The 21,514-nt window shown below is 54.0% G+C and overlaps 2 protein-coding genes and 1 long non-coding RNA gene across 3 annotated transcripts in view; 2 read left to right on the top strand and 1 right to left on the bottom strand.

Annotated features, from left to right (window-relative positions):
* Window positions 1-2,301: 2,301 nt before the first annotated feature.
* Cdk5r1 (cyclin dependent kinase 5 regulatory subunit 1) lies at window positions 2,302-6,421 on the top strand. Its single transcript, XM_052197480.1, has 2 exons — window positions 2,302-2,439; window positions 2,649-6,421. The coding sequence occupies exon 2, from the start codon at window positions 2,792-2,794 to the stop codon at window positions 3,713-3,715; it is 924 nt and encodes a 307-aa protein (XP_052053440.1). The 5' UTR covers window positions 2,302-2,439; window positions 2,649-2,791; the 3' UTR covers window positions 3,716-6,421.
* Window positions 6,422-7,370: 949 nt separating this feature from the next.
* Myo1d (myosin ID) overlaps window positions 7,371-21,514 on the bottom strand; it is a 295,829-nt gene continuing 281,685 nt past the window's right edge. The window contains exon 22 of the mRNA XM_052197478.1: window positions 7,371-9,505. Within this exon, the coding sequence (XP_052053438.1) occupies window positions 9,349-9,505 (157 nt within the window). The 3' untranslated portion in view covers window positions 7,371-9,348. The remainder of the gene's footprint in view (window positions 9,506-21,514) is intronic.
* On the top strand, window positions 16,413-21,480 carry LOC127695379 (uncharacterized). Its single transcript, XR_007979973.1, has 2 exons — window positions 16,413-17,035; window positions 18,018-21,480. It is a non-coding gene; the product is annotated as an uncharacterized LOC127695379 (long non-coding RNA).

Here is a 21,514-nt window from a genome sequence, read left to right as displayed (position 1 = left end):
CCTCTGCCCTAGGCACGTAGTATGGTGGTGCCATCCTATTTCTGTTCTTCAAACATGGCTTTGCCCCTGACAACACGAGGCTGGAGTAGTTCACGGAGGTTTTTGAAGGTAATGGGATAGGGTTGGCCAGACAGAAGACAAGAGGGAACATGTATGCGGCCATGCTGGAAAAGGCCCATGAACTCTAGGATGAATTGTAAAAGCTGAAATTCAGTGGCAGGCAACAGCAGGCCCAGGTTTCTCTAATGGGTGGATTGCAGCCTTCGGAGGTCTGTGTATAATTAGGGAAGTAGAACATATTTAACTTTTGCTTAATCCTAGAATTTGAAGGGGACCATAAACATGAAGTCAGCTCAGAGGCTGGTTTTTAGGGGCTGCCTTTCCAGGTAGAAACGTTGAGGCAGCCGGTCTGAAAGACCCTAGGAAGATGGCTTGCAGCCTACTGTGATGAAAAGGAAGAGACCAGGGCAGCTCTACTGAAGCACTTAGGGGTGTTGAGGTTTGGTCTAGATGTCAGTGTTGAGAGGGCTCTTGGAGGAGTTTTTCTTTGGAGCTGATGTGGTGGCTCATGCCTGAATCCTAACAGTGAACTCTGAAGCAGGACGATGGCAAGTCACTGGCAGCCTGTGTCTCAAGGAAAGAAGGTTCGAAGTCATGGACTAATTTCGAGCAGGAAGGGGTTAATGAAGCTCCTGCTAGCACGGGTTGTTAGAAAGCCAGCCTGGCACCTGCCCTCATTCCCCCAAGGAATGATTTACTCTCCCTCTTCCCGGTGTGAGTTGAAGCCTCGATCTCATCGCAGCATGTTCTACGACTGGATCTAGACCATACTCCAGAGCTGTGAGCTAACATTATTTTATTTATAGGTTACCCCAGTGTCAGAGGCTGTGTTCTAGTAATAGCCGTTAACCACTCTGTTCTATGAGAAAGAAACATTGTTAGGAAGGGGCCACAGCGAAGCCTTCCTGTGTGTTTGGTGAGGTCCTGGAAAAACCTTTTGTTTGTTTTTGTTTTGTGCAGCTTAGGGCATTTTCCACTCTGGTCATCCCGGTCCCTAAATCTTTCTGCTTGTGTAGGCAGAGAAATATTTGGGTACAAAAAAGAAACTGGCACTTTCTAACCTGGAAGTACTTCCCCTAATGACCTCAACAAAATTCTTGTTTTGGGTAGTTGGCTCAACTGTTGCAGGTGTTGTCAGGATTTGTCTCAGGTTCAGAGTTTGGAGTCTTGAGTTAAGATACAGGTTGGCTTGTTTGACAGTTTGGGTCTCCAGAACCAGTCCAAAACTAGTGACTTGTAAATCAGCACTGGCCTATTTTTTTTTTTTAGATTTGGTTTAGAAATCTGCCTGCCTCTGCCTCCCAGAGTGCTGAGATTACAGGCGTGCCACTCGGCTGCCACTCGGCTGCCACTGGCCTTTGTGAAGGGTATGGAAGCTGCTTGTGAACTATGCGTTGGTAGTCAGAACCAGATCTTTTTTTTTCTTGTTCTTTTCTTTTCTTCTTTTTTTTTCCCAATTTTACTGTTATCAAGTTTTAAAACGGCCAAATAAGAGACTGGCCTAGCCGGGAGGAGGTGGTGCACGCCTTTGTCCCAGCACTTGGGAGGCAGAGGCAGGCGGATTTCTGAGTTCGAGGCTAACCTGGTCTACAAAGTGAGTTCTAGGACAGCCAGGGCTACACAGAGAAACCCTGTCTCAAAAAATCAAAAAAAAAAAAAAAAAAAAAAGTGGCCTAAAGGCGCAGCAACTTCGATTTTGACAGTCTCTGTGATAGGATCTCTAAGCCGCCCTCGTCCTTCTTGCTTGGCTTTCTAGGGTCTTAACGGGTGCCGGGCTTTTACGTTGATGCGGGATTCCGCTCTCCCTTGCCGGGCGCCCGGGCCAGCTCTCTACAACGCCCGCAGCCTCTGCGGAGGGGGCCGCGGCGGGAACAAAGGCAGCACGTGTCTGGGCGGGGCCCGCTCTCCGCCCCGCCCGTCCGGCGAGCTCCGCTGCGCGGCGCCGGGGCTCACGAGGACGGCCTGCGCCGTGCAGCGCGGGCGGCTTCCAGGTGGAGACCCGGATTCGCGCGTTCCCGCCACACGCGCCGCGACCCTTAATGGGCGCGCCCACTAGAGGCGCCACCGTGCGTCCCTCTCGCTGAGGATGCGAGTGGCCGCGACTTGGCGGCGAGACCGAGCGGGCGTGTGGACTGCGCGCGCGATCCCGAGAGGCCGCTTGCGAGGCGCGCGCCGGGACGGGGCGGGGCGGGGCCGGCGGGTGCGCGGCGAAGACGCAGGCGGGGACCGGGCGGGGGCGGGGCCGCGGCGTCTGCAGAACCTTGGACAGAAGCAGGGAGCTGCCGCCGCGCCGAGCCGCGCGGAGCCCCGGGTCCGCGGCGCGCATTGCAGAGGGCCTGGAACGCAGCGGCTGCGCCTGCCGCGGGAGCCTGCCTGCGGGTAAGCCTGCGCGGACCCGGGCCGTGTGCGCGGCCTGGTTGGATTCCTGCTGCGGCGGCCGCTGCGGCGCTAGACCGGTGCCGCAGTGGAAGCACAGGCTGGGGCTCGATTGGGGCCGCAGCCCGGGGGTTCGGGCCTCGGAAGTGCGGGCGGAGGGGCGCGGTGCGGAGCCCCGCCCGGGGCTGAGAACCATCTTGTTTTCCACGCAGATCCGCAGGGCTACACGCGTCGTGTCCCGGGAGCGCCTCCTTTCTCTCTGCGGCCACTACAGGCTCGGTAAGCTTTTTATCTCCTCCGGCCGGCAGGCTGGGCGCGCAGGGCTGCCGGCCCCTGCCGGGCGCGCAGTGGCACCATGGGCACGGTGCTGTCCCTGTCCCCCAGCTATCGGAAAGCCACACTGTTTGAGGATGGCGCGGCCACCGTGGGCCACTACACGGCCGTGCAGAACAGCAAGAACGCCAAGGACAAGAACCTGAAGCGGCACTCCATCATCTCGGTGCTGCCTTGGAAGAGGATCGTGGCGGTGTCAGCGAAGAAGAAGAACTCCAAGAAGGCGCAGCCCAACAGCAGCTACCAGAGCAACATCGCGCACCTCAACAATGAGAACCTAAAGAAGTCGCTGTCGTGTGCCAACCTGTCCACATTCGCCCAGCCCCCGCCGGCCCAGCCGCCCGCACCCCCAGCCAGCCAGCTTTCTGGCTCCCAGACTGGGGTCTCCTCTTCTGTCAAGAAGGCCCCGCACCCTGCCATCACCTCTGCAGGGACACCCAAACGGGTCATCGTCCAGGCGTCCACTAGCGAGTTGCTGCGCTGCCTGGGTGAATTTCTCTGTCGCCGGTGCTACCGCCTGAAGCACTTGTCCCCAACGGACCCCGTGCTCTGGCTGCGCAGCGTGGACCGCTCCCTGCTTCTGCAGGGCTGGCAGGACCAAGGTTTCATCACACCGGCCAATGTGGTCTTCCTCTACATGCTCTGCAGGGATGTAATCTCGTCTGAGGTGGGCTCAGACCACGAGCTCCAGGCTGTCCTGCTGACCTGTCTGTACCTCTCCTATTCTTACATGGGCAATGAAATCTCCTACCCGCTCAAGCCCTTCCTGGTGGAGAGCTGCAAGGAAGCCTTTTGGGACCGTTGCCTCTCAGTTATCAACCTCATGAGCTCCAAGATGCTGCAGATTAATGCTGACCCGCACTACTTCACACAAGTGTTCTCTGACTTGAAGAATGAGAGCGGTCAGGAGGACAAGAAGCGACTCCTCCTGGGGCTCGATCGGTGAGCTGCTGTGGCCGGAATCCTGGCTCAAGGGTTCCATTCGTTTTTTTTAAGATTTATTACTAAAAGAATCAAGTTTTGTGTACAGTATGTGTCTAGAAAAGCCACCAAGGGCCTCTTCCCATGTTCTTTCCTTGGGGTTCTTTTTTAGCCCTTTCAAGAACTCTGGGACTTTCGAACTGATGAACCTCGTGCGAACCCAGGAGATGCATTCAGAGCCACTTTGGCTGCGGGCCACTCACTTTCCGGGACTCAAGGGACTGACTTGCCCATGTCACCTGTACCCGTGATGGATCCAGGGTAGATGAGGCTTCCCACTGTCCTACGGAGCTGGGCCCCAGGGCTGGTGGCCCAGGAGGAATCGGCCCTTTTCTGGGTATTGTTTCATTCTCTCAAAGGCCCCTGGAGCCAGCCGTCCTGACTCAGGATCCAGGAGGTTGTGAGGCAAGATCTCCACTGCCCTGGGGCATCCGAGCCGGAGCCTGGGAGCCGGTCTGATGCCAAGATTGTTGATGACTATTGACCAGGCCCGGCCCTGGTGTGCTGCTTGCTATTTTAGGGAGAAGGGCTTTCCTTTAGTGGCAGGATGGAGCTCCCCTCCCTGTCCTTTTGTCTCTGCTCCCACGTTAGCGGTGGCTAATGAGGAATCATTGGATTCCTCTCCCATTTTGGGTCCCAGCTAAGGGATGAGGTGAAGCTAGGGGCAGTCCCTTTCCTGAGTGAGCTTTTCATTGAACAACACAGTTCAGTCACCCTCTGTAAAAAGCTAGGACAGCAGCAGGGACCCAGTCCCTAGCAACGTCCCCTTCTGGGCAGGTGGGCGTCCGTGCCTGAGACCGAGTGCTCACTTAGATGCTCAGGCCCCTTGCTGGTGCATACGATACTTGTTCTGTGTGTCTGCGGGAAGGTGAGGTCAGTGGTTAGGGGTGATGCAGTTTTGCTGTCTCCCACCCCTGCCCCTCCCTGATTTTAAGTCGTTTCCAAGCAGTTCCGTGTCTCCTCAGAGGCTTTGCTCTGTGCAGCCTACGGAGACAGCTGCATTTGGAGACAATTACAAGATTCAAGTGTGACTCCTGATCAGTTTGGAAGCTTGGTGACTGTCCAGCTGAACACCCCCAGCTGCCGGCTGTGGTGCCCACCTATCCCTGTCACTACATAACACACTCCGGACTTTTAAGGGTTTTTCTTTCTAATTTTCCCAGACTGGTGGCTTGGGGTTTGGAAGCGGTCCAAGAGAAGGGAGCGAGTCTTCCTGCACGGCCCTCACTCCAGCTTTGGGGAACAAAGAGCAATGTGAAGACACTACGGAGGGTTTCCTCTTCCTCTCTTGCTCCCCCGGGGGTGCTGGGGCTGGGGGCTACAGTGGGGGAAGGCAGAGGTTATCTTGCATAGGATTAGGTTCTAGGTGGCTGCCAACTTCATGCACAAGCACTACTGAAAAAATCATAGAGAGAAAGCTGTGAAATTGAGGTCTCAATGGGAGAGGCCCGGCAGAGCCTTTCAGCCCACGGATTCACAGAGGCGGGAAGAGGACCTGATGGACCAGAGAGCCTTTCCCCAGTCTCTCATCCGGGTTCCTCGAGAGCGGATCCTGGGTGCTCCGACGGTCTGACAAGGGGCTGGGAAGCCCCGCAAGGCTTGCTGCAGCCCATCGCAGATCCTGCTGCCAGGGGCCCTGGGGCGCAGTTGGAAGACAAGCTTCAGGTGTGCAGTCCGAGGAGGAAGAGGAGGAGGAGGAGGGCGGCGCGTTTGTAGCCTGCCAGCCGCTGACACTGGCCCGGAACTGTTTCACGGAGCTGCAGTAACAGGATTCCAGCTTTGTTGACTGTTTGCCTTCTCTTTGTACTTAGTTTTTAAAAAAATTTTTTTTTTCTGAGAAGGTGCATATTTCAGAAGTGGTCGGCAGCTGAGGAAAAGCTCCTTAGTTCCGTTGTGAAGCCCGTGTCCTCTCCCCTTGCATTGGTTTTCAGTACTGTGTAAAGGAACGACTGCTAGACTGACGAGAACCCATCTGACATGCTGCTATGGTGAAGACACTTTTAGAACACACACACACACACACACACACACACACACACAAGATAGAAATGAAAAAAAAAAGAAAAATGTGAAAAAAAATCTACAAAAACCTCTTTATTCTTGTTGCTTTTACAGTGGTACTGTGCATGCGAACCAGGAGCATTTTGTGTCTTAAGAAAAATAACCTTAGAGCAGATGGCCGGCCGTGGGAATCACGCGCCCCGAGAACGGGCCACAGGAGCATAGTTCAGGACTGGATTTTCCTCTTTTCCTTACAACCGTGAAGGGTTGATGTATTCTTTCCATGCAGTTATTAGACTTTAGTTTTGTTCCAGCAGTGTTAAACTTGCAATGAGAAGAAAATGTGCCATTCCCTGCCCAGAATTACCCACAGCTGTACATCCGATACTGCTAATTACACACACCTGATGGTTTTTGTTTTGTTAATTTTTTTATTTTTTTAGTGAAATTTCTTCTGTAGCTATTCTTTGACCAAACTGTGGATACTGTTAATATTAATTTATATTTGTCTCATTTTGTATGTATGTAAGGCGTGTTTGTGAGTATGTATGGTTTATAATCTGACAAGAGTCATGAAGCTCAGTTTGGCTGTAATTTAATTCCCCTTCCCTTATTTTTATTTATTTTTGTACTGTGCTGATTCAATAAAATGCACTGACCATCTATCACATCCTCTTTGTGGCGTGAGGGCACCTTTGATGCGTGAGTTGTATGTGGAGGGTGGGGTAGCAGATAGGAGGGGACAGAGTTAGGGGAAAGGACTGAACAGATGTAGGTGATTAAAAGCACAGGGGAAGTTGGCTTGGGCTTAGTGGCTGGGCAGGTTCTCCCTGGGGCCTTCCTATGCGGGCTCACAAGACACAGCTTGAGCCACAGAGAGCCAGTCAGGCCTGGCTGGTGTTGGCCATGTACGTCCTTTGGCATCTGGCCTTGGGCTCTGTGCTGTCTTGGCACGGAGGAGGCTGCTGCTCCCACTTTCCCCTGGGCCTGCCTTGCTCGGTGTCAAGCCAAGGCCAGCAGGGGTGGGCAGGTTTCCTGGTGCTCCAACAGTTTAGCTTTAGAGGAACCTGGCTCTGGGTCTCCCAATGTGCTGCTGCCCCAGCTTCTGCGTCTGGCCTGCCTGCCAGCTGGGAAGAGGGCAGCCAGCAGCGGGGGGATCTGCTCTCTGGCTGGCTCTGCACCCATTGTTGGGAGCCTCCCTCGTGATTAGGGCTCCTCTTTGCCTTGTCTAGGCGGGTCCCATGGTCTGAGCCCCTGGGTGCTAGGGTGCCCTGGGGTTTCCCCCTTCTCCATGGCTCCTGCTCTTGGAATCGCCGCGCTGGACCAGCAGCTTCCGTGGGGATCTGTCCTGTCCTTTGTGCGTTTATTGCAGAAGCCTGGTCCCTTAGGCTTCTAGAGCGCAGGCACTGGAACGGTGGGACAGAGTTCCCCGGCCGCCTCTGCAGCCTGCCTTCCCTCACACAGCTTGCTTCCTGCTCCCTAATTTTTCTGTTCAAAAGTCTCGGGCAAATCATTCCCCATTTTACATAATTTGTGCTTAATTCTCCTACCTTCCAGAACGGTAATTGACTAAGCTGAAATTTCACTATTTTTCAATGATCAACATAACGCCTTTAAGATAAGATTTAATGCTTTATTGCTCTTGATGGTAAATCAAAATATGCTTTAGAAATAAAGTTAATTTAATGGAAAACAGGAATATATGCACCAAACCATAAACTGCATTTCATTAACTCGGGAGACCCCTACTCCATGCATACAATCACTGTGTCCTCTCCTGTGGTCATTCACACCCCTAATTCCAGGTCCTTCGGTCGGTGGCCACACACTGACTTTTAGGTCATAAGAAAGAGCTTGTGGACAGGGCAGTCCTCAGTGGGTCCCAGCCTGGGTCAGAGGTCCCAGGCTACATCAGGGGTGGGCGGAGAGCCTCAGCCCTCTGACCTGCAATTCTTTTGGCATGACCTGCTTTGGTGTGTGTGAACACACTTGAGCATGTCTAGTGTAAAGCAACACGCTGGGGCAGTAAGTGGGGTGGGAAGGTGATGTTCCAGTCACATGGTTCTCAGGTCCACCAGCAAAACCTGGCTGGCGGCCGGCCGGCCCCTCCACTGCAGGGCGGCTGCCCAGGCTTGGAGGATGAGAGCGGTCCCCGAGGGCAGCATGGCAACTGAGTTCTGTTGCAAACTGCCTGCGTGTAAACATCCCCACAGCTCTGCAAAAGGGCTAGGAGACCAGCCCTGGGGAAGGCACAGGAGGGAGCGCACAGGCACTTGGTGGGTTAAGGTGGTGGGGTGAGGATTAGGGAGCAGAGAGGCCAAAAGGGAAGAGAATGAGCCTGGCTCTGAAAGCGCTGCGCTTGCTGGCTCCTGCTGCCTGGCCGCCCGCCTCTTACAGGCAGGCCTTCCGTGTTAGGCTTCCCCACAGCAAGCCTGTGCCGCCCATAGGCCTCCTTATCCTCACAGCTGAGGCTGGGAGCAGGGAGGCTTTGAAGCAGGCATGCTCCCTACTAGGCAGACACTGGCAGACAGGCTCCAGCAGGCAGGTATGTGGCATAGGTGGGCACCTGGCCTGGCCTGCAGTGCCAGGACTCCACGCTCTTTGCTGCAGATTTGTTCCACTTCCCACCGCTGGGTCCTGCGTGCTTTGGCTCTCTGAGAGTCCCAGGTCTCCAGTGAGGAGGGGGTGCAGCTAGAGGGTTAGGGGAACAGGCAAGCGCGGCCTTCTCCTCGCACCTCCTCACCAGGTCCTGATAGTGTGCTCACTGCAGAGAGGGCCCAGGTTAGCAACCCGGCAGTCTGCAAGAAAGAAGGTTATGGTGACCATGGGCGTGGGCTGTGATTTAAGCAAGCTGGTCCTTGGAGTAGCAGCAGGGTGTCTCTAGGAGAGAAGTGGTTAGACAGTCCAGGGCTAGAACCCTGGTGGCAAAAGATCTCGCAGGGACAGGCTCTGCGAAGGAGGGACCCTGGCTGAGCATGGCTGAGGGAGAAACTGCAGATGAACCTGCTCACCCGGGGGGTTTTGGCTGCTGGGGGTGGGGATGGCGCTGAGGGGCTCTGAGCTAGGTCCCAAGGGCTGCAGTCATGTCGGGAAGGAGACATCAGGTAGGGATCACAGACAGCACTAAGTCCTGACCATGGCTGCTGCATCCAAACCTCTAGGAGAATGTGGCTCTGGCTCCAGGAACTGCATCCTGGGCTCCGCGCCTTTGCTGGGGTCAGCAGTGGCCACTGGCCTTTTGCCAACTACAGGTACCATCCGGTTGCTTGTGAGGTGGGAAGTGGTCTAGCTGTCAGCCCAGGGGCTGACGAGGGTCTTTGGCTTCCTGAGCGGGGGTATGGAAAGTTGAAAGGGCAGAGGCAGAAAGCCAGGCAGGACAGCTTATGGGCAGGGCCACAGAGAAGGCGGAGGCCTGCCTAGCGGTGGCTCTTGCAAGCTGATTTCTAGTGGCATTAGAGGGCAAGCAGCGATTAGCCGAGCTCCCGGGATGCTGAGCGAGGTGGAACGGGTGTGGGGATGCCGAGGTCGAGGGCCTGTCCTGCCTTGTGCCAGGCTCAGGCTCTTGCTCCCCTGGGCGAGGCCTCTGATGTGCAGCAGTCAGTTCCCGGGCACACTGAGGATGAAGCCGGAGCGGTTCTTGGTGAAGTCAGGCTGTGGCTGATTGAGCCGGGTCTCCACAGACACGGTGCATTTCTTCCCATGCAGGCTGCACTGCACCGGGTTGGTGACATTCACTTGAAGGTGGCGCTTCTCACTGCAAGAGTGGAACAGACAGGACGGGCAGCCAGTGAGTGGGCAGACACAGAGTGCTGTGGTTTCCTTGGCAACCCCTAGGGCCCTGTCATTTGCCAGGTCCTGTAGGGTGGCTTTCTTCCCAGGTGCGCACAGAGTTGGAGGGGCCAGAGGACGGGAGAGGAGAGAGCGGCCCTGAGTTGTGTGGTGTGGGCAGAAGGACTCTTCATTCCAGGGAACCCTGTGTGCCAAGGACCTGGGAGGCGGATGTGGCCAAGCCATTCGCCACCGGGGCTGGATGGACTGAGTCATCTGGGCTTTCGGTGTCCCAGGAGAAAGAGTGTCAGGGCTCTGAATCATGACGATTATCCCTGACTGCCAATAGGGAGACTCGACTCCCTCATCCCCTCAAGGAAATGTCTGCCTTGAATCCACCTAGTGATCTGCCACGGAGCCTGGCTGTCAAAGTGGGTCTGAGAAACAAAGTGAATAAATAGATAAATTAATGAAAATAAAAACGGGTCCGAGGCTGAGTCCTGGGGTACAGTAGGCCTGTGATCCCATTTACTTAGGCAGTTGAGTTAGGAGGACAGGAAGTTCAAGGCTTCCTGGGCTACAGAGTGAGTTTACAGTTAGCCTGAGCAACTGACACCTTGTCTAAAACTAAGAGCTGGGAAAAAACTGGAGATAGGGTAGCTCAGTGGTAGAGCACCTGCCTCTTTGTGTGTGTGTGTGTGTGTGTGTGTGTGTGTGTGTTCATACCAGGGTTCAACCCCTTGAGCCATCCAATCAAAGCAGGTCTGAGCCGATCCCCACCCCGTGAAGGCTGTTCCCACAGAGCACAGATGGTCCCCACTGTCTGGCTGCTTTATAGCAGGCAGGTGGATGCTATCTCACTTCCTGTCCACCAGGAGAGCCATGGGAATGGCTCCCGACCTGAGGGAGCCCACTCCACTCCGGGATGGTGTGCTGTGCCCTCCCTGCTGAGGAAATGGGGGCCCTCGCCTCCAGCAACGCACACTGCTCAGTGTACTCAGGCTGCTGCTTATTTTAAAAACTGAGAAACGTGTAGGCTGGTGCCGTGTGTGTGTGTGTGTGTGTGTGTGTGTGTGTGTGTGTATGTGTGTGTATGCGTGCGTGCAGCCTGTTCCAATGCTGCCCCCCAGCTCGTGCTGCATCAGTTGGGAGGAGGAAGGCTTACTGTTTTAGGAGCGTCCAGTTAGGACGGGCTCCTTCGCTGTTGCTGCTGCAGCTGCATGTCAGGGAACAGGCTGGGTCTCAACCCTGCGGGTCTCTCAGGCTGAGGAGGCGCCCAGCACTGACTGATGAGTACTGAATGGCTGTGTAGGAAGCCGGGGGTTGAGGCCAGTGCACCGGGCCCCACCCAGCCTAAACAAGAGTTCCCTGTACCTGCCGGAGCACTGGCTGATCCAGCAGACCCAGTTGCTGAGGCAAATGATCAGGCTGCAAGCCATGCTGCTCCCAGGGATCAATGCGCTAGGCACAGGGGCTTCTTGCAGCACTGGCCCCAAGGCATGGCGTCCAGGGACAACTGGTGGCTCACCCTACAGCAGGCCCAGAGATGGAGGAGCTGAGGGGCTGATTCCTACCTGGCTCAATGGCCATGATTGGAGGCAGCGAATGGAAGAGGGGAGGCGTGTGGGCATTAAGTACCAAACACCTCATGTCTTGTCGGCCACAGCTAGAACCTGGGTTCAGACAGTTATTTTTAACTAGAGTTGGACAAAAATAGCAGAGCCCATCAGAGGCAGTGACTCAGGCTCTTCCCATTCCGTCAGGAGTCAAGGGGCTCTGCAGGTTAGATACGTGGCCCTGGCTGCGGCAGGTCATGTGTGGGTGCCCTGTGGCATCACACTGGCTCACAGCAGGCACAGTGCCAGCTCTAGGGACGCCTCTCAGCATAGTTCCCAAGCTTGGCCAGGCTCCCTGCCTCTCCTGTCACCCCCGGACATTTGCGCCTACCGTGCTCTGCTTAAGTCCTTTGGGGGCCTGGGAAGGAGGGAGCCGGAAGGCACCATCTCGCCCTCCTCTCTTGGTGGGGCTGGGAGAGCAGGGTGCACACTGGGTTCTCTCAGAGTCTCTGGGGATAACTTCTAGAGGGCTCACTCACTCAGTGTCATCTTGAGGAACCACCGTGTGAGAGTCAGCAGCACGCTGTCGTGTTCCCACACTGCCGGCCGCGGGCCGATGACTGGACCCTTCTCAGCCAGAGTGTCATCAGCAGGGTGTCGGCAGCCACGGCCTTTCTTTTCTTTTGGGTGTTTGGGGAACTTGCTCTAGTTTTGTGTGGGCCTGGGAGAGGCGGGAAGAACATCCCAGAAGCTGGTAGGACTTTATCTGGAAAGCAGAGCTGTGGTGTCACGGGGTTAAGAGGCCACAGACTCGCCCGCTCTCCTGCCTTTCCCCCTTTTGTATGAGTCAGCCTGTCAGTCATAAGCGTGGTGGAGTAAAGGCTGCCTGGGACAGGAAGCAGACAGCGGGAGGAGGGCAGTTTTGTTTCACAGGAGCCTTCTCCTTCCTGCACAGGGCCTCCCATATGCACTGGGGTTGGCTTCCCTTCCTTCCACAGGATGCTGCCACTGGGAGGAAGGCAGGCACCCAGGGAACTGGGTTGCTCTGCACTGTGATGCAGACAGCTCTGGGCCTCTCTCCGGCCTGTGCCGGCTCCCCACTTCCCTCTCTTTCTGACCCAGGGAAGTGCTGGGCCTCCTCTGCTTCAGCCTGCCCCAGGGAGCTTGCTTGGAAGGACTGTGTCCTGGTCCTCTGGGGACACGGGAGGCAGTCACAGAAAGGCAAAGGACAGACATGAGGAGCAGCAGCACACCCTGCCATGTTTCTGGCCTGCCACCCCTACCTACAGCAGACTCTGTCTGCGTCAGACGTGGAACTCGCAATCCCTAGCATTACTCTCGATCGTCGGGAAAGAAAGGACGCCGTGCTCCCGCATGCCCCCTCTTCCTTCTTCTGAGATGAGATCTCACTATACATAGGTCAGGTTGACCTTGAACCCGGACCTCAGCTTCCTGAAGCTGGAGTCACAGGCATGAGCCACTGCACCCTACCCTCTGTCCTCGATTCCTGGGTGGGGTACTGTAAGCCCAGGAGGCAGCCTTTGATTCATTTATGCTCTTTAAATTCAAGTCTAGGGCTACAGGCCTGGATTCCGGTCCCATTGGCTCTTGGGCTTGGGCAAGCCCCTGTGAGATGTCTCTTACAGTCATAAAGCATATGTGAGAATCTATTCTTTACCTACTCTGTGGTGAATACAGGTGAAGCTATTTCATCTTCATCACCACCACCACCACCACCACCACCACCACCACCACCACCACCACCACCATCACCATCATCATCATGCCATCTGCATCCAGCTTTTACCCAGTATTTATCTCAAGGCACTGACCTCCAGAAACACAGAAAATAAGTGGATGGTTGGAGACAGGGTCTTTTCCATCCTTGTAGAGACTAATACGCAGAGGTCATTTAGAAAGACATGAGCTGTGTGGAAAGTGGACGCTATCCAGAGGGAGGTTCACTTCTTTAGGCAGGTGCTAAGAACCTCCATGAACAGTGGCGCAGGAGAGCCAGGAAAGCCGCTTCGCAGGCCTGGCTTACGCTCTCTGCACACGCTCGGAAGGCTCATGAGTAAACCACCTGGCTGCGTCTGTTCTGAACTGCCTGATGAGGTGTATCCTGGGCGCACTCAGCTTCTGTTTCACCCTGGCAGGTGTGGGGCCCTTGTGCCACACGCATGGGTGTGCCTTCCCTGTTTTGCCTACAGGTTACTGGAGAGTGAGGGGCCTCAGAGGGCCTGAACACTGCCTGGCGGTCTGGGGGCTCCTGGTACACATGGTACGCAGCAGGCTCTGGGCCTGCTGGGTCAGTGTGCCACCATGGGCTTCAGTCCCCATGCAGCAGACTGCTCCTCCCGCACTTTATCCATAGTTACTCTTGCCTCAGAACGAGGGGGGCACTGTGCTCAACCGGCTGTGGTCCTCCTAGGCCCGGAACACCCACCCAAGAAACTCATTCCAGAGGCAAAGGAGCCAGATGGCTCGTGGAATGGGAAAGTCCCAGGAGGCAGGCAGCTCCTCAGGAAAAAGAGTGCTTAGTGTTGTCACTGTGAGAAATGGGCTATCTGTCCCCAGGCTCCTGGTGTTTTGTTTTTTTCCCTCCCTTGGCCCAGCCCTGAATGAGCCGGTGCCCAGCCATCTTCGGGAGGTTGCCGTAGGGTTTAGGAAGAAATGGGGATCGACGGAGCAGCTGTGGAGGTCACTGCTTGCCACCCACACACTGTACAAAGGCAGAAAGCATGGCTCTAGCGTCATAGTTTGCCAGCATACTAAACAATCACGACATGGCTGGCCCAGCAACTCCACCCCCAGGGGTTCAGACAAGACTTTTGAGCATCGGTTTTCATGGCAGAAGTATTTACCAAAGGCAGAGGCAGCTTCCTTGTCCATCAGTGGTTGAGTGGATCAGCAAAGTGTGGTATGTCTATTCACTGGGATATCATTGTCCAGTGGACTGGTTGGTAAGGTAAGCGGTAAAGCATCAATACAGGGTAATAAACTTTGAAAGAAGCCAGCTACAACAGGCCACATACTATAAATTACAGGAAATATACCCACTAGACACATCAACAGGGACAGAGTAGCTGCGGGGAGGGGAGTGAGGGAGGGGAGTGAGGGAGGGGAGTGAGGGAGGGGAGTGAGGGAGGGGCGGGGGGTAGGGCTGCTTAGCTTTCCTTTTGAAGTGGTAGAAGTATTCTAGAGTAGACAGAGGTGGTGGCTGTACAACACTGTCCCCTGCAGATGTGACATTCCTTGTGGAATGTTTCTCCAGTAGAGTGTAGAAGACAAAAAGGAGAAAACAGGGAAGTGCTTTCATTTTCTGTTTGTTTGTTTGTTTATTTCGAGGTAGGGCTTCTTTATGTCTCCCCAGCCGTGTGCTACCACGGCCCAGCTTTAGGGGATGTTCTTATTTTAAGTTCAGCCAAAATGACTGAAGTACAGTAAGGCTGAACATGTTGGCTCTCAGAGTGAGGCTGTCTGGGCCTGGGGCTGGGCGGTCCTAGCAGGCCCAGGAGACAGGCGCTGTGGGGCAGAGAGCGAGGACCGACTGTCCTGAGCCCAGCATACACTGGGGTCCTTACAGAGTCAGAGCCCTTCCCTCGTTTTAACCGAGAACAGAGATGGAGACAGGGTGTCTCCCTCTGATGATGTGCCAAGCCAAGGGACAGCTGCTGAGGGCGGCTGGCTGTGGGGGGAGGGGCCTTTACTCCCCAGATTCTGTTCCGGATTTAGTGGCTCAGCAAATTGTGGTATTTGGGGACTTTCATCTCCTGTCATCTGTTCTCAGCCATCACTGCAGGCAAATGGCTCTTATCCACAGACTTTCCTTTCTGGCTTAGACTCCCCTCTTCTGTTCACTAGAGCTGCCGTGGTGTGAGAGGACACGGTCCCAGTGCTAGCCGGGCAGCCACAGGCACTGCACATGGGGACAACCACATATGTCCAGGAGCTGAATCAGCCTGAGAGAATGTCCCTCCGTGGTCAGGCCCCTGGTCATCTGGGAAATGCAGTCTCTAGACTGAAGCCAACCCAAGAAAGTGACCCAGGAGGTCGCAGGCAGCCTGGGCTGGCCAGTGTGGAAGGGACTGTGAGAGGGACAGAGGCGACCCTGCGAAGCTGTGTGGTCACATGAAATGTGCTGGAGAGAGATGCCCACAAAGATGAAAGCTACCTCCCGGGCTGTGCACCGACCCCCAGAGCCACGCCCCACGGATGTCACTCTAGCTCACACAGGGCCTGAAGCTCTTTTCTGTGTGTTTTGCCCCAGGAAGCAGCTTCCCTGCTGACTCGAGCCTCAGAGGGTAGCTCTTCCAAAACCCTGCTGGGGAGACACTGCTTCTGCTTTGGTCAGGGTTGCATCACAGCTGCTTCTGAAATGCGCCCGAGGAGTCTGGCTCCTGTGTGGCTGAGCCAGTGGTGCTGCACTTCCTGTCTGTGTGACTGTAAGGGGTGAGGCACAACCAGTCGTGAGGCAAGCAATGGGAACCCTAGGGCCTCGTCACAGGCAGGGTGTGCCTCCACCCTAGCCTGAGCTGCTCTGGTGTACAGACCCAGGCAGGGAGGCTCACCCCACGCGCTCTGAGCCCTTCATTCTCTGTAAATGCTTCCCGGTCCCAGCTCTTCCCTGCCTGACTGACTGTCCACATTGAGCATGCCCAGTCCAGAGCCACAGCTCTCACCCTTCCTGATACTTGTACCCTTTAAACTTATTTTCATGGTTACTCCATTAACTGTAATTTTACTACTGTTATGAACTGCAGTGTAAATATCTTTGGAGACAGAGATTTGCCAAAGAGGTTGCGACCTACAGGTTGGGAACCTCTGGAGAGTGCACACCAGAGAACCAGCCTTGCATCCTATGCTGGGCATGGACTGCACAGAAGAGGCCTGGTCACGGTGTCTGAGTGAATGTCCCCAAGGAGGTGGCATCTGGGCTGAATCTCAAGGATGAACAGGGCTCTTGCAAGAGCCTTCCTGACTTTATTTTCTCATTCTTAATTATTGCTGCATGTTCATTAGATTATTTACCACAGAGCATTTACCACAGAGTGGTAACACCCACCCATGTGGTTTTAATGACAGATAATAATGTAATCATTGTCCCCATTCAAGCATGAGGTTCTAGCACATTCTTAGCCACTTCTAAGAGATCCCTCAATACTCCACAGGCAACCAAGTCTTCACATGAGGAATGGGGGCACACACTCTTGGCCTCAACCCTTGTCAAACCTGTCAAGTGTCGGGTCTTGACATTGCCCTCACACAGGGCAGGTGGGAGTCAGCTCAGCTTTCTCCGCCTCCACTGCCTACGCAGACTGGAGCCAGTTCTCCACACTGCTCTGTCTCAGCCGCTCCTAGTGACCACTGCGGCCTGACTGGTTTCTTTCTGTCTTCTCGGCCCACACCCTGCTTGCTTCACACACATTCTGCAAGTGCACATCCTCTGTGCTGTGAGCAGGGTTGGAGCAGGCACCCAGGGGCCGGCCTCCCCTGCTGTCATTCACTCTCCCTTCCCCTGCAGGCCCCAGGCCCCGGGGCATCCATGCAGACTGGCCTGTGTGTGGAGCTCTGCTGTGCTTCTCCTAGTACGGGACAGGCCCAGCAAGCCTAGCTCTGCAGAGAGCACGGGAGCCACAGTGGGATGCTAAAGAAGCAAAAAGACAGCCTCTGGGGGGCTGAGGGAGGGGCCTGCAGCAAGAGTGGAAGAAGGCCAGGCTGGGCCCCCCGATGTACAGGCATCTAGGTCTAGAGGACCGGGGCAGCAGAACAATTGAGCAGGGAAACAGAGCATGCAGTTCACGGGAGTGCGGCTATGCTCAGCCACAGTGAACGCACCTGACTGGTGGCTCAAAGCGGCCCTGAAAGATGGAGGAGCAACATCCACAAGGGTTTGGTCCCCAGCACTGAAACAACGCTGAGCTGAGATCCTGGATGCCAACAACATGGAAGACAGCGAGGTATCCCAGTGAACTTTTTTGGGAAGATGGGAAGGAGGAGGGTGGACTTCCAGCTTCCTTCACAGCAGTGCAGGTGAGAAGACAGTGAAGCAAGAGGCTATGTTTGAAGGAATGTGGGAGGGTACGAGGATGTGTGCAGGGAGGACAGAGATGGAAGAGATACTCTTGTAAGACTGTAACTATAACCTCAAAAAGAAAACAAACATATTATCTTTAAGTTGAACACACACACACACACACACACACACACACAAAACTTTAAAATTGGGCCAACAAAGTGGTTTACTAGGTAAAGGTGCTTGCTGCCAAGCCTGGACAACCTGAGTTCATTCCCAGAATCCATACGGTATAAGGAGAGAACTGACTTCTTTAACATACACATATATGTGGAAACATACAAATAAATTCACTTAAAAAAACACAACCACACAGAATATTCATAGATAATCTTGAATATACAAATGTGATAAACTATATAAATGGATAAATTATTCAAGTAGATAAACGGTTTAAAGAGGTCTATCAGGTGGACCTAAAAAATGCAACTAAAAGCTCCTTAAAGAGACATACAAATCACAATGGTTGTGTTGGAGGAAATGCTCAGTGGTTAGAGCCCTGGCTGGTCTTCTATAAGACCCAGGTTCAGTTCCCAGCACTGACATGGCAGCCCACAACTCTTTGTAACACCAGATCCAGAGGATCCAATGATTTCTTCTGATCTCTGTAGGCACCAGAAACACACATGATGCACATAAATATAATATTGGTAAAAAGAAATCTATAACTTAAAAATGTAATCCAATCAAATAATGGTTTGTACCAAAAAATTTAATCTAATCAAATAAGGGATTGTACCAAACTAACACATCTTGACCCTAAACATTTGTTTAGAGATAAACACTCTACCACTAGGCTGCACCCCAAGCCAAAGGTGGCACCTTGACCGGAGACACACAGCTCATTCTGTCTTTCCATCTTGTAGGAGATGGTGAGAAGGCCAGCCTCACCAGACTCCAACCGTGCTGACTGTGAGCTGGACATCGTGGGAGCCGTGAGGACACACACTGTTGTACCTACTCAGCCCACCCCACTGAGAGCAGCAGAGTGCACTAGAGTATTTATTATAAACATTGGTTCTTGACAGCCTCAGGACAGGAGGCAAGTTCCGCTTCAGAAACAAGGCCCGGAGTCACAGAACAGAGGCAGGACTCAAACCTAGTGACCCAGGCGGGAGTCTCAACCTCTGAATAATGATGCCACTATCATCTGTGCCTGAGCAGCGGGCACTGGGTACTGTCTATGCCTTATCAAAAGTGTCTGACACTGATTAGGGGTACACCAGTGTCTGTGGAATGATTTTTTAAATGGCATGTTAAGAGAACAGCTGCAGCTAACTGAACAATGAGATAGTACCTGTGCTACTGTCAAGCGGGGTGTCGATGGGAAGCTGGTGGTGGGAGAGCCGTGGGATCCAGGTGTGGCCAGAGCGGCCAGGGGAGCTATATGTGCAGCTTGCTCTGCACCAGGGGACATTTGTATGTAGTGTGATTAGAGGCATAAGGAACGCCCACTATTCAAGGGCTGCTTTGGAGGGCCCTTCCGGAAAGTCCATTTACTTTCTGTAAACCTTAATGCCCAGAAAGGCCTGGTTTTAAAGGAGATTCTGAGGGAGAGAGGAATACCTGAGAGGATGGAGAACATGTGAGGGGTAGACATCCCCCAGCAGCAAGGCTGAGTAATGGTCTCACCAATGCCAGCAAGGACCCCACCGCTGGTCACCGCTGGTCACAGCAGGACCCATGGGGTTTGCAACATGACATTGATGGATAGGCCCCAAGGGTGGACGGGGATGAGTGGACCCTGGTTCTCTAAACTTCTCAGTGTATGCTACAAGTGCCGCACAGACTTGCAGTGCTCTCTAGGCTGGCTGCTGGCTAGGCGCTTGGCAGCATGATAGGGGTCTTGGGGTGGGGACTGGAAGTCATCCATTTATTAAGGGCTTAACCTGTATAGGCACTGTGTTAAACACGGGACGTGCGTCATCTCATTTAATCCCTCCCAAAGCTGTCATGAGGGCCTGCCATTACCTTCCCTTTATAGTGGAGGACGTTGCAGAAGCTCTTATCAAGTAACTTCTCAAGGCTGAGAAATGGCATGCCCAGAGAATATGCTCTCCAGAGCCGCTTCCAACCACCCTTCCATTCGTCTGCACTTGATGCTGTCTTTGCCTTGTGCAGGGCATGGCTCAGGGCCTGGTGAGTCACAGGGAAAAGCACTTGCATCTGCGCCTGGGGTTGGACTCTGACCTGCAGCCATGGCCCTGAAGTGACCGCGTACCTCTCTTTCTCTGCCTTTCTCTGCTGGGTGTTGCTCCTTCCTGACCTCAGCTTCCACCTGGCCAGAAGGCAAATGCTTCCAGGCAGGTGCCAGGCTGTCAGAGGGGCCCTCTCCTGGTGTGTGGAGAGCTTGTGTAGTTTCTGATTTCCAAGGCTGCCTTCCCTTTTCAGTTAGGGTACTAAGCCCAGGCCCTTGCATGCTGGGCAAGTCCTCTCCCCTGAGCGCCACATCAGCCCCTCAGGACACAGTCTTCTCAGGTGGAGTGCCTGGGAAGATCATTGCTCTGTAGATATATTCCTGGGTGCTCTTTCTGTCGACTAAAAGGGAAAGGTTCCTGCTCTGTGTGCACCCCAGCTCCACCCCAGCAAGGTGAAGGTTGCATTCACCCTGGGGTGGCCACTGGGGGAGTGGCTCTGATTTGTCCCTGTCCCAATCAGATCTATAGGGGTGGGAAGGTCCCATTTTAACTTTACAGTGTATTACTCTCTCAAGGTTTCTAACTGTCTCTCCCCAAATGGCTGAATCAATGCTGTGTATTGGGATAATGCAACATTTCAAAGTCAAACTCCAACTGCAGCCACAGCTCTCTCTCGGATACAAACACCACCGCCATCCAGGAGCAACAAACCAGCAAACCAAGCCTTTGCTACAGAGAAAAGGAACAACAGCCTAGCTAGCGGGCCACAGCTCAGCGCGGAGGTCTGCATGGCTCCGAAGCCCGTTCTTTCTTAAGAAGCTCCAGTCAGGTTCACAGCAGCAGTTTCTCCCTCCTTAACTTTACATCTCTTTACGCTTTGGTTGTAATGTCCTGGGGGATTTATTTTGCATCCGTTTGAGAGATTTTTTTTTTCATCTTTCTTTGCTGTTTTCTGCTTACATTTCTGTCTCTCTCCACGCTTCTGCTCACAGCTCCTCCACAATTAGCACCGCTGGGCACAGTGGTGTCTGTTTTCTGTTCACAACCTTAATGAAGGTGCTAAACAACACTGGATGGAACCCCACAGCACCCACGCTCTCCTCTGGACTGCTATCGCAGTGGCCTGTCAGGGACAAGCTACATGGAACTTATTCAAACCCAAGCTGCTCAAAACCCTGGGTTCTGTCCACCACTGGCCAGAGTCTGAGACTTGTCAGGAAGCCTGTCTCGTCCTAGTCCCTGCCACCTGACAGTATTTAAAACAGTCCACATACACATACACCAGGACAGAGATAATAAAAAACACTTCCAAGGGAACAGACAGATAGGACTTTTACTGGGCCCAGGATAAAGGATGCCACTTTTGAGCAAGATAGGGAACTAAGAACAAAATAAGTTTGCTAGAAACTCAGGGGTTCCTGGCAGTCTCTTGTTGAATTTCTCCTTTGTGAGACAGGTTCTCACTATGCAGCCCAGGCTGACTTCAACTTGTGACCCTCTGGACTCAGACTCCCAGGCTCTGGTAGCGTATGGTCTTGCCAACCTACCCTACATAGTGAAGTGAGAGCTCTTTCTTCTTTGGAGACTTATGATCTGGGGAGGGAGGAGATAGGCAGCAAACAGATAATTCTCATGGATGGTGCCACCCCACCACAGCACAGTCTAGGAAAGCTAAGGACCCTGAAGCTTTATAGGCAGATACATCTTCCAAGTAACTTAGGCTTTGGTGAGGGGAAGAAATCATTACCTGTTCTGGACCAGACTCCCTATGGGCACGGATCAAGATGCAGCTATGGAAGTGGGTGCCACACACACCGAGCCTGGTGTGCCAGGGCTGATGGTGACTCACTCACTAGTCACTAATAACATCCCTCAAGTTCCAGCTCCCCCTCTCCCCCGGAGCTTGCCTGGACCTCCCCACCCTTAGGAGGGAGACGAGGATTTAGGCAGTGAGTCCAGGCTCATGCTTGTTTGGGAGGCTGTGGTGGAGATGCATCAGGCCAGGTTGGCAGGCAGCTGAGAGGTGAGCCGGCCAGGCGGACTCTGTGGGCAGTGAGACTCCTCGAGTGAGGATCTCGAGCAGAGGAGATGGGGGTGCTTAGACCGGTGCTCACCGCTGTCTGGGTTCTTGGCTGTCTTATGTTCTTCCCCGGCTTCCATTCCCTTTCAAATAAAGCTCTATGGGAGAAGAGACCTTGTGCCAAAGGGGTGCCTGGCATACAATT

This window comes from Apodemus sylvaticus, chromosome 10, assembly GCF_947179515.1.
Source record: "Apodemus sylvaticus chromosome 10, mApoSyl1.1, whole genome shotgun sequence".
NCBI classification, from domain to species: Eukaryota; Metazoa; Chordata; class Mammalia; order Rodentia; family Muridae; genus Apodemus; species Apodemus sylvaticus.
This window is presented reverse-complemented; position numbering and strand designations above follow the sequence as displayed.

Excerpts from the sequence above, each read along its gene's own strand:
- Cdk5r1 (XM_052197480.1), top strand. The coding sequence starts at position 2,792 with ATGGGCACGGTGCTGTCCCTGTCCCCCAGCTATCGGAAAGCCACACTG.